Here is a 16723-nt window from a genome sequence, read left to right on the forward strand (position 1 = left end):
TCCATCCATACCGTACTCTCTGAAGAAGTCACTATATGTGTATAATAAATATTTAAGAAATAAATCAAATTAAATTCGCATTTTCTGTTTGCATAAATCATCTGAGGTAATATTTGAATAGTTGTAATATTATAATAATTAAGTTTTCATAAATAAAAAACTGTCGACAGCAGCTCAGATATTGAATTCAATAAAGCTTGCCGAAGCTTTTGCTGTCAAAGATAAGACTAACTATAAATTTTGGCTTTGTAGACTTTTCTTAGAAATCATATAATCTCAGCATAAGCCGTCTCTGATATAAAAATCTAAAACAATGAATTGCGAAATGTCGCTTTGTAGTTAGAAATTAATTCGATACGTCGAAGGCAAAATCAAACGGGTTTTACGGTGCATTATAGAATTTAACTGCCAACTGCCGAAAGTTTTTAAATTTAATCTTTTACTCTTTGGTGCCCGATAAAATAAGCCTGGACCTTTGCTGACCTTTAAGTTACACAAATAATCAACTAAAGAATTATAACAAACCATTCGGCATTCGCCTAGAGATAGAATTTTCTTCCGCATTCCTGTTAACTCTCTGCATGTGCCCAAATCTATCAATTTTTTCTACTATGAGCTTGGCGCTCAATGAAATATCGTGTCCGAATCAATTGTCAATTAATCAATTTTTTCCAGCATGGTTCTAGGCTATCAATAATAAGGTATTTTCAACTTAAGACGTTGCAGAGTGGCGTCGTGCCGGATGCCTTTCGTGCACTACAGCGACAGACGTTCGTTCGAGACACACAAGGCGCTCAGTGGTGCGACCTCTCGAAGGTTCGCCTTCAACAGCATGAATAATATATCTCTTAAAGGTTCACAATTATTTGCATAAATAATCTACTTCATGAACGTTCACCATTAACTGCATAAATAATCTACCTCATGAACGTTAACAATTAACTGCATAAATAATCTACTTCATGAACTTTCAACATTAACTGCATAAATAATCTACTTCATGAACGTTCAACATTAACTGCATAAATAATCTACTTCATGAACGTTCAACATTAACTGCATAAATAATCTACTTCATGAACGTTTACAATTACAGTGGGGAAGTAATTATTAAGTTAGTCGCCAATTGTGCAGGTTTTCCACCTTAAAAAGATGAGAGAGACCTGTAACTGACATCATAAGTAGACCTCAACTATGAGAGACAAAATGAGAAAAATATTGAGAAAATATTTTCGTCGGACTTTTAAAGAATTTATCTGCAAATAGCAAATAATAACTAAAATAGTTATTTGCAAATTTGCAACAATTACCGGACAAAATTGGTAACATTACCGGACAGGGGGTACAAAACCGGACAAAATCGAGTCCGGTAATTAACTCTGCAATTAGTTTGTACTTAAAAACCAGACACGAAAATAAATGAACTACATTACCGGACACCAAAAAAACGCCAACCTCGTTAGGTTAGGGTTAGAGTTAGGGTTAGGTATGTCTAAAACCCTTCCTTAGGTTGCTAGAGACCGTTTTACTGAGGTTAGGTCAAGTATATATATAGCCAGAGGTTATATATAGCATATGGGCTACTTTTTTGTATGAAAAATCAGGGACGGCCGTGCGCTACCAAAGCCAACTCAGCGCTAGTGCTGAGCAGGTTAGAGCAGGCAGAGCAGGAATGGAACAAGTAATTAGCACATTCAGGCCGGAGGTGCGCGGTGCATGAGAGCAGCGAGGCCGCAGGTAAGAGCTCGCCGGGGCAGGTGCTCAGAGGTTAATTAGCGCTGCTCCGCGGGTGGCAAGATCGTCTCTAATGCGGGCATTTCTGCTCTATCGCGGCTCTGTCGCGTCTCTACGTCGACCCTATGGGTGGCGAAGGCCGGCTCTATTCCCTGCCCTAAATTTTAAATTAGCGTTGAGAGACGTAATTAGCGTTGAGAGTCCTAATTAGCGCTGATGATCTTAATTAGCGCTGAGAGACCAAATTAGCGTTGAGAGACCTATTAGCGAAAAACTTCTGGCAAATGAAATTTCGGCCTAATGTTGTTGCATCAATTTGAACTCCATGGTAATTGTTTTTTGCTTCAAATCTAGGGATTATCTTGTTTACAGGTCAAGATAAAATAATTATATTAGATTATATTTAGTAATAATATCACTAAAATACGATTGAACAATATTTCATAAATGAATAACGTTTTAGAATGTAATGATTTTCAATTCCTGAAATAGCATTCAAGAAAGTCACTATTATCAGTCTCATCATATCGGCTGGCAAATCAGTATTGGCAGATCAGTTCGTATGAGGAGGTTCAAGGTGGATCAAGGTATCCATCCACTTTAATAATTTTTCCACATTTAAAAATTGGTTTATCATTTATGAGGTTGCGTACGGCCTCAAAAAATGTCTGGCTTTAGCGTCGCTCAAGCATTTGAGGCAAATACTCACAAGGAACATCATTCGGAATATGAGAAACATGTTTCTTATATGNTAGAAATCAACTGATCGTTCAGCTGATGATTGTATGCACTCCATAGTTCTCGCTATAATTTTTACAGTCTTCACTGCCCATAGTTTCCCAATCCTCATCCCGAGCTGTGGTCGCGGAAGTACGTCATTCCTCTACCGCAGACGCTCACTCGAAACTGAAGCTGACCTGGGACTAGTATTACGTTAGATCTAATTAGTGCAAGCAGTCCTAGTTCAGGTCGGACTGTGTGCGCCGCCCAAACCACTAGTTAGATCTAACATACTAGTCTCAGGTCAGCTACAGCTTCGAGTGAGCATCTGCGGTAGAGGAATAACATACCTCCGTGATCACATCTATCTATCGAGGTATTAATTAAATGATTATATCGTATAAACTGAGTACATAAAATGTGTAATTACTAAAGCTGACTATATACAAAATGAAACGTATATATTTACTAAAACTGACTATATATAAATAAATTGTTTAAATTTACTAAAACTAACTAGTTGCAAAATAAAATGTTTATATTTGCTAAAACTGACTATATACAAAATAAAATGTGTATATTTAGCTACTAAAATTGACTATACAAAAAGTAAAATGTGTGTAGTTACGAAAGGTGACTACATAAAAATAAAATTTGAATATTTACTAAAACTGACTATATAAAAGTGAAATATGTACAGTAACTAAAACTGGCCATATACAAAATGAAATGTGAATATTTGTTAAACAGACTATATAGAAATTAAAATGAGTATAGTTACACATTTTAAGCTCATTCAGAAGCTCATTTTCTTCTACATTTGTACTACTACTTAATCACTTACTTATGATTGTAAATGTGTATAGTTTTTCTTGAATAAGACGAGTTTTGACGAGTCCGGAACATTAGATATTTCATCAAGTTCAGACCTATAACCTAAATTTATAGCCATCCCAAAAAGTTTTAAAAGTTGAATTGAACGTAAAATTGAGATTAAAAGCATGACTATTTTCATGACTTGTAAAAAAATCTTAATTTAGTGCTCAATTTTACCTGCACTATCATCAAACTATTAATCAATATTTCCTTGCGAAATAGTGAAAAAATTGCCTTAGCTGCATAAATGTAGAAGCTTCGTGAGGAAAAATTGTGAAACAATTCCTAAATCTATTCTTTTAAGTACATCATGAAATAAAATCAAGACTGTCGTATTCTATTCTTTTAGCGTTATATGAATTTATAAGACATGTCATAAATGCATTCTAAATTATTTTATTAGAGGTAATTCGTTTACGAGTTTATTCGACGACAATCAGGTACGTTTCAAACCTTACCGACATGCTAAGATATGTCGCACATTTGGTGCAGTATAATAAAATATTCCGGGTTCATAAAATATTCTTCTTGCCTCTCTCCATGTCACTATTAGCCATTTCAGAATTGGTTATATATTTGCCAGCTAATGGTAATTTGTTTTTGAATTAATAGTGACGCTTTTCTTTGTTGAAAGCGATATATTAGTGAAATGTTTATGAATTAAGCATAAAATGGTTAACTACTTAGTGGTAATAAACTTACGAGTTAATAGTGTAGACTGTAGAGATTTAGATTCAAGAATGTTTTATTATTAAAATATTAGGTTAATATGGATTATATATGTATTGTGAATATTTTATTTATGAAAAGCAGAATTACATGAATCTTTGAGAGAACGTTTTTTTCACAATAAAGTGAAACTTGTCTCAGTGTAGTTTGATCGTTGTCGTTCATTAAAGTGATCCTTAATTACGTTTCTTATGTATAGAAAAGTGTCAACGTGATTGTCGTGGAATGTAACTTTTTAATAAAACGGTTTTACTGATCATTGAACGTAAGGGATGCCATTATACCCACTACAATAGATTTAGGCTCATAAGTAATGGAGCTATTTTTCTGTGTGGTGTTCATCGAAATTAGATATTTATTAAATATTATAGTTTCTTCATTCATTTAAACAATGAATTATTAGTATTGACTGTGTAGACTCTATTCCAGCTATAATATATATTGGAGTAAGTAATGGTATAATATGCATCCATACCGTACTTTCTGAAAGTCACTGTATGTGTGTAATAAATAATCAAGAAATAAGTAAAATTTAATTCGTATTTTCCATGTGCATAAATCATCTAAGATAATATTTAAATAGTTGCAATATTATAAAAAAAAAAGTTTTCATTAAAAAAACTGTCGACAGCAGCTCAGATATTGAATTCAATAAAGCTTGCCGAAGCTTTTGCTGTGAAAGATAAGACTAACAATAAACTTTGGCTTTGTAGACTTTTCTTAGAAATCATATAATCTCAGCATAAGCCGTCTTCGATATAAAAATCTAAAACAATGAATTGCGAAATGTCGCTTTGTAGTTAGAAATTAATTCGATACGTCGAAGGCAAAATCAAACGGGTTTTACGGTAATGAAGGTGAAGCTCTGGCAAACTCTGTCACAGATTAAACATTTTCTCACGTTGCACCCAAGTTAACTTTACTTCTTTCGTCGCGACTCTGTGTTTCCAGGAACTATCTATAGAAATCAACTGATAGTTCAGCTGATGATTGTATGCACTTCATAGTTCTCGCTATAATTTTTACAGTCTTCACTGCCCATAGTTTCCCAATCCTCATCCCGAGCTGTGGTCGCGGAAGTACGTCGTTTCTTTACCGCAGACGCTCACTCGAAACTGAATCTGACTTGTGACTAGTACGTTAGATCTAATTAGTGCACGCAGTCCTAGTTCAGGTCGGATCGACTGTGTGCCGGCCGCCCAAACCACTAGTTAGACTAACATACTAGTCTCAGGTCAGTATCAGCTTCGAGTGAGCATCTGCGGTAGAGGAATAACATACCTTCGTGACCACAGCTATCGAGGTATGAATTAAATGATTATATCGTATAAACTGAGTACATAAAATGTGTAATTAATAAAGCTGACTATGTACAAAATGAAACGTGTATATTTACTAAAACTGACTATATACAAATAAAATGTTNTGCATAAATAATCTACTTCATGAACGTTCACCATTAACTGCATAAATAATCTACCTCATGAACGTTAACAATTAACTGCATAAATAATCTACTTCATGAACGTTCACCATTAACTGCATAAATAATCTACCTCATGAAAGTTCACCATTAACTGCATAAACAATCTACCTCATGAACGTTTACAATTAACTGCATAAATAATCTACCTCATGAACGTTCAGATATTTCTGAATTCTGTGTATTTACGAAAACGCAAATACAACAGCGAAAACTAATATGTCCCTTAGACTATTATCAATGCTCTGCTGTCATCGTGACGCAATTGCACTCAAGGGAGAAACCCTGGGACTAACTGTAAAGGAATCAGGACCAGGACTTGTGATCCAAGTGAAGCTTGGAAGGTCACAGTTAGGGTTTCAGAGTTAGTCCAGCCAATGGGTCAACCGCCGCCCGAAAGCAAGCGAACCTTGCCAAGGTATGCGACAAACTCGATGGACTCCTAGACATACATTTAATGTTACGGAACTAAATTGGACAACTAAGGGAAGGCCCAGATGCAGGTAGGGCTCCGGGATGCAGGTAAGGCCCAGGGTGCAGGTAAAGCCCAGGACGCAGGTAAGGCCCAGGATGCATGTAAGGCCCAAGGATGCAGGAAAGGCCCCAGGATGCAGGCAAGGCCCCAGGATGTAGGCAAGGCCCCAGGATGCAGACAAGGTCCTAGAATACAGGCAAGGCTCCAGGAGGCAGACAACGCCCCAGGATGCAGACAAGGCCTCAGGATGCAGGCAAGGCTCCAGGATGCAGGCAAGGCCCCAGGATGCAGACAAGGCTCCAGGACGCAGGCAAGGCCCCAGGATGCAGGCAAGGCCCCAGGATGCAGACAAGGCCCCAGGATGCAGGCAAGGCCCCAGGATGCAGGCAAGGCCCCAGGATGCAGGCAAGGCCCCAGGATGCAGGTAAGGCAAGGCCTCCTACCTGGCGCTAGAGCGCCAGGTAGGAGGAGCCAGTACGTGTTACTCGTGGCTGAGTAGCCCTCTGGTGGCTAGTCAGTGGGTCTATCTGTCGTAGAATGCATAGGATTGGCAATCGCCGGTCTGGAACATATTCCGAGTTTAATTGGGAGGCATGAGAATTAAGAGGAGCCAAGGCAAACACACGTGAACTAAGTATTGATCATACTAACGTAAGTGCTCATCTAACTGGATATATTGGCAACGACGCTTGTGGCAGGTTAACTACTGGGAACCTAAACTAGGACTTACCGAAAGTGGAAGGTTAGCTGCGCGCGATCCACCTTCCACGAGTTCAAAAGAGACATTGAATAATAGTCGATACCTGCCGCTGCTAATTAGCTATGTAGCCGATGACGTGGCTTAGCGGACCAATGGGAATTGGTAGCTGTTGCCATGCCTGGTGAATTTCCTTGACACTGACGCATTTAATTAATCATGATATCAACTTAAAAGAAGTACATAAAAACGATGTTATATACAATACATCAAGCAGTACAAAAAGGCACATTCTCATCGAAGTAAGCTTGACGATGTTGTTAATGACATGCTAACATACGGCATTATCGAAGAAACAAGCTCACCCTGATATTCGCCCATTATCTCTGTCACGAAAAAGGCAAATGACTGGAGACTTCGCGATGTTCAACATGTGCATCGTGATGTTACAAGCGTATCGTGATGCTATCTGCGCTGATATGCATCGTGTTGTTACATGCACATCGTGATGCAAAAATTTGATCATGAAAGTTCACGAGTACTACAAAACAGCACAAGACACTGTAGAGCCTGACTCATGATTCTATACGAGTTCGCTACATGATGCTGATAAAATGTTGAATAGCTTCATAAAATGTATTCTAGTCATGCATTTCAAATTTTTTTGAATCTTCTATGAGATTTAGGCATGTGAGTTTGATCACTAAAATCAAGTTGTTATCTGCATCAGATATGAGCTAATAAGTCTTGTCCCTTTGTGAGAAGTATACTTCAAATTATGTATCGACACACTGCCCATTTATGAAGTTTAACACACAATGTTGGAAATTTCCGTCGTTCTTAAATTGTAACATCTTTGATTCTTTTTCTTCATACCTATTGTTGGGTATGAATTTGTAACTAGAGAGGTTGGCATTGTAACTTGATGGTGAAAGCACCTATCTTCATGGACGCGCTTTGGCAGTCTTTAATTAACGCCATGCCTTCTTAATTCTTTTTTTTTTGTTAGAATGTTCACTCTCAGTTTTCATTATGTTTATTCAAGTTAAAATGCATGTTCGCTCTTACTTTATTTAGGAGGCAGACACCGACATAAACTTGGGCATTTGCCCTCTACTGTGGTATAACCACCTTGGCCTTAGGCTTATAATGAACTTGAAGTTAAATTCATATCTAAATGTATATATAGTCCTACCTAGATTGAAGAACCGGGTTCTTCTTAAAGTTAAATTCATGAATGCTTCTGAGTCTGCATTTCCTTCTACTATCACAATTTTCCCTGTATATGGCCTCTTATTTGTCTCTTAAAATTGTCAAACCGCTTAGTCGCAAAGATTTTAAGGTGTGTTCAAGAGGTTGCTATAAACTTGCGAGACAGTGCGATATAAATTGAACATTGCTCAATATAATTGTTACTCGCTTGTTTACATGCGTTTCTCACTATATGGTATCTTTCTTCCCATAGAATAACCAGAACTCTGGTGGTGTCGGTCTGCATCCTTTTTTGGCTCGAGACCGCGACAACTTAACTATAATTTCGCTACTTACCTGTTTCAGAGGTGTGTGGTTTATTGCTTCATTATTTGTTGAATGTCCAGTATTGAAATATCTGACAGCCATATGAAATGACTTTCGTTAGCTGGAATCTTAAGACTTTATTAATTTACTTTACAGTTAAGTTGGGTCTAGTATTCACGTCTGTTACGACAAACCTGTACCAAGTCGACTAAGCTGTTTGACCTTGTTTTCGGACTGATTGTCAACAAGCTTCACTTGAATCTGGGACAACAGGATCTGGGAATTCGTTCGCTAAATAAAAATTACTTCTTGGAAAACCTTTGTTTCTAATTCTAACAACAAGTTTGTGTTACGTTTCAGCACGGTATATTCAATTTCTTCCTTATCTTATCAGGTTCCGCTAGACAAGAGGAGGAAATGCGAAACCTTCTATTAGGCATAAACATTCTGACATTTTTTAGGACACAGGGGTTGACGAATCTATGTATTTTTCAATGTTTTCATTTTATGAACATAATAGACCACTGGACTTCATCAAAATGATGTCCATGAACGAACATGTCTTTTGTGTGTGTACGATTTTAATTTCACTGACAATCGTCATATAACGGGGGCTCTGCCGTAGGCCGCAAATCTTACTCTTAAATAAGCGTTTGAGCCAACGTCCATCTTCACAATGCATTAATTTTACTCAGCCTCAGAGCTAGAAGCCGAAAACTACGCTTGAACTCTGTAATCCAGACAAGCGATACACTGCTGAAAAATACTAGCGCCTTTGGTCTTTAGCCAATGGTTAAGCATGCTCGCTCATAAGCAGGCAGCTCCTCCTGCGGCTGTACCTACTCTGGCTTATCCTCTTATGGCCTAACCTATTCACGCTGTCCTCGCTCACAAGCTTCTTGCATCCAATGACTGACTCTAACAGGCACATTTGGACCGTCTTTCTAACCTCCTTTAACCTATGAGGTTAGCTTAGGTCCGCTCAGGTTTGTTTTGGGTGGAGAAATGTTGCAATTTGTGTAGGTTAGGCCTGAAGAGGTTAAGCCGGAAGAGGTCTGGCCAGATGTAGTATGACCATGCTTACCTCGAGCAAGCTTATTTTGTGTCTGTGGACATCCGGCGCTATGGCTTTGATCACTTGACTTCATATGCTGTTATGCCCTCTAGTGTTCATACTCAAGGAAAAAAATATGAACTAAGTGTGAAGTTTAGCAAAGCTGGCCTCCGGCATGCGCCCACATAAAACTTGTAATAATTAGGGCGATATATATCTAGACCCACAAGATAGTCTAGATAACAGTCAACTTGACGTGAAGATAGAGCAGCCTTCGCCTTCAGTATTGCACGCTAACCCTTTGGAGACTGTGGCAGCTCAATTGCTTATCAACAGAGGTGCGGTCTCTACATGTCATTAATTTTGCTAAACATTCCTGGAGTTAAGAAACTGTATTCATTAAATTCATTATCACCGGCGTAATCATGTCCGGCCATCCTGTACCTATCGTTGTTCAGAACAAAGAGACTCGAGAGTTCGAGCTGGACGAGGAAGCCCTGCGGGGCGTCCTGCTGCGTCCTGAAGTCGGCGACAAACCCGTCTGTGTGGTGGCGGTGGCGGGGGCGTTCAGGACCGGCAAGAGCTTCCTTCTGAACTTCCTTGTGAAGTACTGCGTCAATGAGGTGAGGCTCCAATAGTTAATTTAGTCATAAAACTTTATAGGCGAAACAGAACTTGTGTGATGAAACATTTCAGATGCACCCTTTCAATAATTGCATTCATCTAATTATTGGGCGATACTTAAGACAAACGTTGAAGCAAATGTTTTAGTTATGTGAAACCTCGTGTCAGCAAATTGCAGCCCGCAAAAAATCTCTTATAAATTTCCTTCCAATTAAGTTTCACTCAGCTTGACTTACGCTGATCCTACGTTGCTCAGGGCTCACCGAACTGGCTGGGTGATCCGTCGCAACCGCTGGACGGTTTTGTCTGGAGCAGTGGCATGGAGGGGCAGACCGCCGGCATTTACATCTGGAGCAAACCTTTTACTATCTACGCTAAATCAAGCGGCAAAAAAGTGAGTTCAATCTTATAGGATGGAATGTGTACTCTTAAGAATTACCATCGACCGCTGTTTCTATCATAACGTTCTATCATAACTATCATATCATAAAGGTAAACTTTTAAAACGTTTTCCTGTGTTATCCTAGAAACAACTACATTTTGTCGAAAGACTTGTTTCACAAATCTAAATATCGGACTATCCATCAACGAGCAATCAGCATCTATTCGGAAGCTGAATACGGTATGCTTTTAACGTGAAATGTTTTGGCGCACTCCAGGATCATTGAGCAGCGAGCTAGTGTGTTTTACGAAATACTCGTAGTCTCTCTTTGTCCAACTGACTCGTTGAAAAATGTTCACATTATTTAAATTTTCTTCGTTAGAGTACATACGTACTCTAAATAGAGAAGGTGAAGAGACAACTAATTATCTGTTGTTTGCAGGTGGCAGTTATTCTCATGGATACTCAGGGCACGTTCGACACCCAGACTTCGCTGCGGGTATGTCCATTGGGCCCGTATCTACAATCAACAGTGATTTTCTGTCTTCCTTATATATAACTATCTTCTTTCGTTAGTTTAAACTATTTTTTATGAGTTATCTAAGGTTATTTGGAGAAACAACTGTGTATTTAACATATCGACAACAATTTATTTTTGATAAACTCTATTTCCCACGGGGATGATAAAATACTACGGATATGAACTTTTTGTCCTCGCGAGGGTTAATTTTTAGTCCGCAACATAATGGTCTTTGGGCTCACGAGGAAATTTAGTGACACCCTAATATGAAGAACAATGGAGATCTTTTTTGAAGTGTTCCCTTTTCAATTCGTCATTAAAGACTGCACTTACATTTATAGGCACATTCTGATTAAAAGGCGACCATTAAGTTTAATTCTGAATAATTTAAATATACAATACAGCAAATTAGTTCTATAGCGTCGTCCTTCTTTGCCTCTGTTACAATACAGCAAATTAGTTCTATATCGTCGTCCTTCTTTGCCTCTGTTGATCGGGCAAGTGACGCGATCAGCTGGAATTGGTGTGTTCCGCACTCGCGGCCCACCCAGAAATCGATTTAAAAAGCCTATGTATCAGTTAGGTTGAAGGAACATTTCATTCTGAAGCAAATATTTTAATTAAACGCTTTACTGATCGTTACCGAGTCTCTTTAAACAAGACTTTCTTCGACGAGCTCATTCCAACAAAAGCTATTAACTTTTACAGGGAAATATGTCATCCAGGAGCCAAAAGACAAATCATATCAAAAGTTAGTTTGTATACAACGCAGAACAGAATTTTTTGCAATAGAACCCTTAATAATTGTCTTAAAGAGTTTATGGAAAGTTCATCTAACCATTTTCTTACGCATTGCAAGCTCTTTCGTCTATAGTCTACTGCACTTAAGTAAAACACGGAAGTTGATTTCAAGTTTTTTTTTTCGTGAAAAGAAGTATCATGAGCCTTCATTGGACTAACTTATTCGAAAGCGCAGATAAAGATCGCTTACACTGTCTTTTCTTATTGTAATGGCTATGGCCTCTTCTAAAATTTATTTTTCTCCAGGATTCGACGTATATCTTCGCCCTGACGCTGTTGACCTCCTCCGTGACAGTGTACAACCTCATGAACAACATCCGCGAGGACGACCTCACTAACCTGCAGACGTTCAGCACCTACGGAGCCTCGGCGCAGAAGGAGATCAAAGAGTCGCGCGCATTCCAGGTACAGATATGCACATTTCAAGTATTACAATAATAATTAGAAACAATAGAAGCGTGAATTTTTCAAGAAGTATTGCATGCATGACCTGTCATTTGAACTGTTCTGATAGCAAGTAATTATGTGGTTATACATAGTATAGACAACCTCCATGCCTTCGAGCTTCCCTGGGCACTGTTGATGTTACCGACGAAAATGCAGCTCTTCGGCCAACAGAATATATACTTTACTACCAATAGTACACGGCATCTACCAGGATCCTTACTGTTAACAGACCAATAGATCTATTTCTGAGCAGAAATACCATGAACGATTCCAAGTTAATTTTATTAATTTCTGACTCCATCATTTGTTTCACTGATGAATCCTTTGTTTTATAATTTCTCACTGACTCATTGGGTACATTCTGACTGAAACTCATTCAGTGGAGTTTGCTTCCAACGTTGGATTGCAAATTACAAACTTACATATTATATATTATTCTGAAGCAATAAAAACTCATTGAACAATTGGATCTTCCCGTTTCAAATTATAGATTATTAAAAATAGCGTCTTTTGAAGTTATTAGACACCTTTCATTGAAGGTAGTTAGAACGCATGCGCGAATTTACGTACAGAAATTGTTTAAAACTTTTGAACATTTCAGAACCTATTATTCCTGGTGCGCGACTGGAGTTTTCCTCGGCAGCATCCATGTGGCCACGAAGGCGGTCAAGTTGTACTGGAGAAAGTGCTAGGCCAGCTAGGGGTGAGTTGTTCTCAATATAGGTTGCAAGTTGTTCTGAACAACTTACCTGAAGTTGTTCAGATTTCCACGAAGAATAAATATATGAATAATTGATTTACATATTTACATGCGAATAATTAATGGTATGTACAAATTCAGCCCTTCAAATTCAGTCTACAAGAGGTAACCCGCGTTTCCAGGACTTTTGATGCGATTGTGTTAACTTATTCTATCCATAGACAAAAGGATGAGGATGTCAGTTAAGGCAGTTGAAAAATCTTCGTTATTGGCAGGGTGAGAGAGCATTAGTCTTCTTCTATTATGTGTACATGCGAAATCATCCGTTTCTCCGATATCGAACAAGTTGAACACTTGACACAGCCTTCCTATTAAAAAATTCATATAAGACTGATGATGTGTGCTACCTCCAATGGGTCTTCAAATCAGTTGCAGCAGCTGTACATTCGTGATAAAATATAGGCATTGGCGTAGTTCTGCCTCTAACATATACTCGTATCGCATTGAATCATCGGCTATATCGATAACACTTTATGACTGTGGCTTTTCAATTCTTATTTTGATGGTAATCCCTCCCTAACATGCCCTGAAATAAAATATAATATAGCAGACTGCTGTGTACGGTTGATGTTCTTCAAATTTCCCGCAAAGGAAAAGGCGGAGAAGCCGATGCAGGCGTCGACCCACCAGAGGTTGATGAGACAAGGCCTCCGTCAGAGTTTTGAAAAGCTGGAGTGCTACCTCATGCCGCACATCGGCCTCGGCGCGGCCGAAGACTCCAATTTTGATGGTCGACCAAATCGTAAGCGCCCTCTGCAGGACCTAATGTTGCTATTAGATATCATGGATCTGTTACTTGGATATTGTGTAACATTCGAGAAGCTTGAGTTGCAGTCATGAGCCTTGGACACTTCAAGTGTTTTTACAAATAACGTATCTCATGCATAGAACTGAAATTGAATGTGAGTTCCATGTTAAGCGTTGGTGCGAACGGGTCTTCCTGCACTTAAAATCAATTATTCGGAAATTATCAAATAAATTACATAAATTTCTTAATTTCATGTGGCAACCGCTGCCCGAATTTGACATTTAAAAAATTGTAACACGCAACCACCCATGTGAGCGTTAAAACTGACATCTCACTTAAGTGATATGTAAGAAGTTTTTATAAAATTTTTGATAATTTCTGAACAGAACTGAGCCCACAATTCGTTGAGCACATAAAGCTGCTGGTGCCTCGTCTGCTGGCGCCTGAGCGCCTCGTGGTGAAGCGTTCAGCGGCGCGGCGGGGACAGCCCGCCACCGGGGAAGAGCTGGTGGACTTCATCAAGACCTACATGGCGGTCTTCAGGGAGGGAAAGCTGGTGGAACCCACCAGTCTGGCTGAGGTTTTGAGATAGGAAAAGTTACAATAAGATTGCTAATGTACATTCATGCACTTCAATCTGAAATACCCTGAAATGTACACGATTTTGCAGTCTCTCTGTTTCATTTTTTATTTGTTTTTGTGACTTAACGTATTTTAAAGTATGAATTAAGATAATTATAGTTTCAGAGGAGTTGATACCATACCACTAAAAGCCCGATTTTACTCATATTCATTATTATTTGTCGTCAGAGATCATTGCAAATTATCCTTTCTAGTTATGTTCCTGATTATTATTCGTTATGTTCTACAATGTTTCACTTATAGATAGGCCCACGAAGCAAAACATTAAACTCAACCTAACTGCAAGATTAACGTAAGAAAATTTCGGTTTGTTGATGTTTTTTGCTAAAAATTTTTCAGATGACGGCACGCGTATGCAGTAATGGAGCTCGTAATATTGCTCTTGAAGTCTACAAAAATGCCATGAATTCTATTGTCAACCCCGATGAAAAATCATACGAGACCACCCTTCTTTCGAAGCAACACTTGGCATACAAACGTGACGCCGTCGCAGCCTACCTCAGAGAAAACCAATACGCAGCCAGCAGTGAACTGTTTCCGGTTGTTCATGAAGTCAAAGAGCAACTTGAAAAGGTGAGTGAATGCATGAGAGAGGTCACTCCTTACGCGACTGAGTTCCTCTTACAATCTAAAAATTGTCATTTTAAAACTTATATAATTCTGCCCATCAATCCCGACTATTTCACAATTCCAATCTAAGAAAATTTCAAACAATAAATTCCATCGGTGTTATTCCACTATTTTTTAACACAACCGATAATTTCATATTACTGCGTCTTTGTAACGTTTCTAAATTGCATGAAGATAAAAAACTTTAAAATACTTAAGCCATTGCATACGCTGACGGAACGCCGTACTGGAACTCACTTAATTGCATTAAGTGATTTTAGTCCAATCAACTGACAAGCAAATTGATATTAGTAAAACTTGCCCAAGAAATTCATTAGTAAAACTCCCCTTCGAAGCTTCTTCATATTTGAACACAATCCTATATGTGAAGTTGATGTAAATTACCTTACCTAATATAAATTTACTTCGTATATTTTGTATCGAAGTTCTGATGTTTCAAGGAATCAATGATAATGTTGCCGTAATGAAACAAACTTGCCTAAGCGTAACTTAATATAAACGTATTAAACGACCATACACCACCAATGATGGTGCATTGCTGAATTTTTTTATATCTCAAACAAACATATCCCATGCTTTGATGCAACCCATCGATTGCACGAGCTGAGGTGAAAAATTTCTTCGTCTATCAAGGCCTATCAAGATTTTACTCACTTTTTTGCTTTGTCTGCATGCTAAGTTATTTCGGTTTGTGTGACATTGAATCATCTCAAAATCTTAAACAAAAATGCAAAAAATTCTAAGATCAGCGTAGCATTTTGTACAAATAATATATAACAATTTTGTTTGTTCTTATTCCTGTCTGTTAGACCAGCATAAATTTCTCGAAAGTTTTTTCGGCTGATTTGGCAGAAGGTCAAACAAAGTAATTTGGATCCGTCACTAAGTGATTAAGTTCTGACCACATAATACGAATCTAATTCATCGTTCATCAATGGAGCCAATTGATATTTTCAAATCAGCAATGACATCCTCTGACCAAAATTCAGGAATGAATCTGTTCATTGTGCAGGAATGAATTGTGCATCACAAATGCCTTACCTGACAGAATGACCATTTGAAGTGAATCTTACAATCGAGCGAACAACTGAGTGTTTTTGATAGTATTATGCCATTTGCATACGCTAAGATTTAAAAATTAGTTATTGTAGTAGTGATCCTTTTTGAACTTCACCTTTGAAAATTTATTTCTTTTTCATTAAGACCATCGAATTTTCGGAACAACTGAGAATATAAGAATTTGCAGTTCGTTTAAAACAATAATTGACTGAGGCATTCTTGCTCATCCGTTCTTATCAGCATCATTCTTTCTTTACAATTCTTTTTTAAACCCCAACGCGTATCGTTAATCGGTAGGTAATTAAATTCTAGCTTTATTTTCAGCCTGTAAGTTGTTCGATTGCAATAAATTCAACAAATTTATGCGATAATAACTATAATTATACTTATTATGCTTTCCCAAGTCTGTCCTAAACACTAATACCATTTTACAATCATATGTGGTTACTGATATTTTGTCGAATTTCACGATCGTCGTCATGCGCTGAACCAATAATTTTGTTCGTTTTGTGTGATGAGTGATATAGATCTTCGACCTCCTCTAATTACTAAATTTAAAATCGAGCATTTCTGCCATTAGTTCACTTCCGTTAAGTCACCTACTACAACTGTTACCAAAAGTCACGACAGGCAAATCTGCGATGAAAATATAATATTGCAGGAATGCAAATAGTTTTCATGATTTGAATGCTTGTGTTGATTTTAATGTGTTACCAAATGACATGTCAATAAATATTGCGCAGTGCGTCCTCAATGGGACTTATTAACCTTACATTTCTTATCACTATCATTTATACAAAAATATATAAATATTTTTCAAAGTT

At 37.9% G+C, this 16723-nt stretch overlaps 2 protein-coding genes across 2 annotated transcripts; both read left to right on the forward strand.

The window, feature by feature from the left end:
- The first annotated feature begins 6039 nt into the window (after positions 1–6039).
- On the forward strand, positions 6040–6516 carry LOC108673658. Its single transcript, XM_018161517.1, has one exon. It carries the CDS (start codon positions 6040–6042, stop codon positions 6514–6516), a length of 477 nt encoding a protein of 158 aa, XP_018017006.1.
- Positions 6517–9590: 3074 nt separating this feature from the next.
- On the forward strand, positions 9591–15469 carry LOC108673659 (atlastin-1-like). Its single transcript, XM_018161518.2, has 8 exons — positions 9591–9909; positions 10167–10304; positions 10735–10791; positions 11860–12018; positions 12662–12763; positions 13412–13562; positions 13955–14148; positions 14550–15469. Exons 1-8 carry the CDS (start codon positions 9712–9714, stop codon positions 14907–14909), a joined length of 1359 nt encoding a protein of 452 aa, XP_018017007.2. The 5' UTR covers positions 9591–9711; the 3' UTR covers positions 14910–15469.
- The last annotated feature ends 1254 nt before the right edge of the window (positions 15470–16723 follow it).

The sequence above is a fragment of the Hyalella azteca genome, unplaced genomic scaffold (genome assembly GCF_000764305.2).
Source record: "Hyalella azteca isolate HAZT.00-mixed unplaced genomic scaffold, Hazt_2.0.2 contig9392, whole genome shotgun sequence".
In the NCBI taxonomy this organism is placed as follows: Eukaryota; Metazoa; Arthropoda; class Malacostraca; order Amphipoda; family Hyalellidae; genus Hyalella; species Hyalella azteca.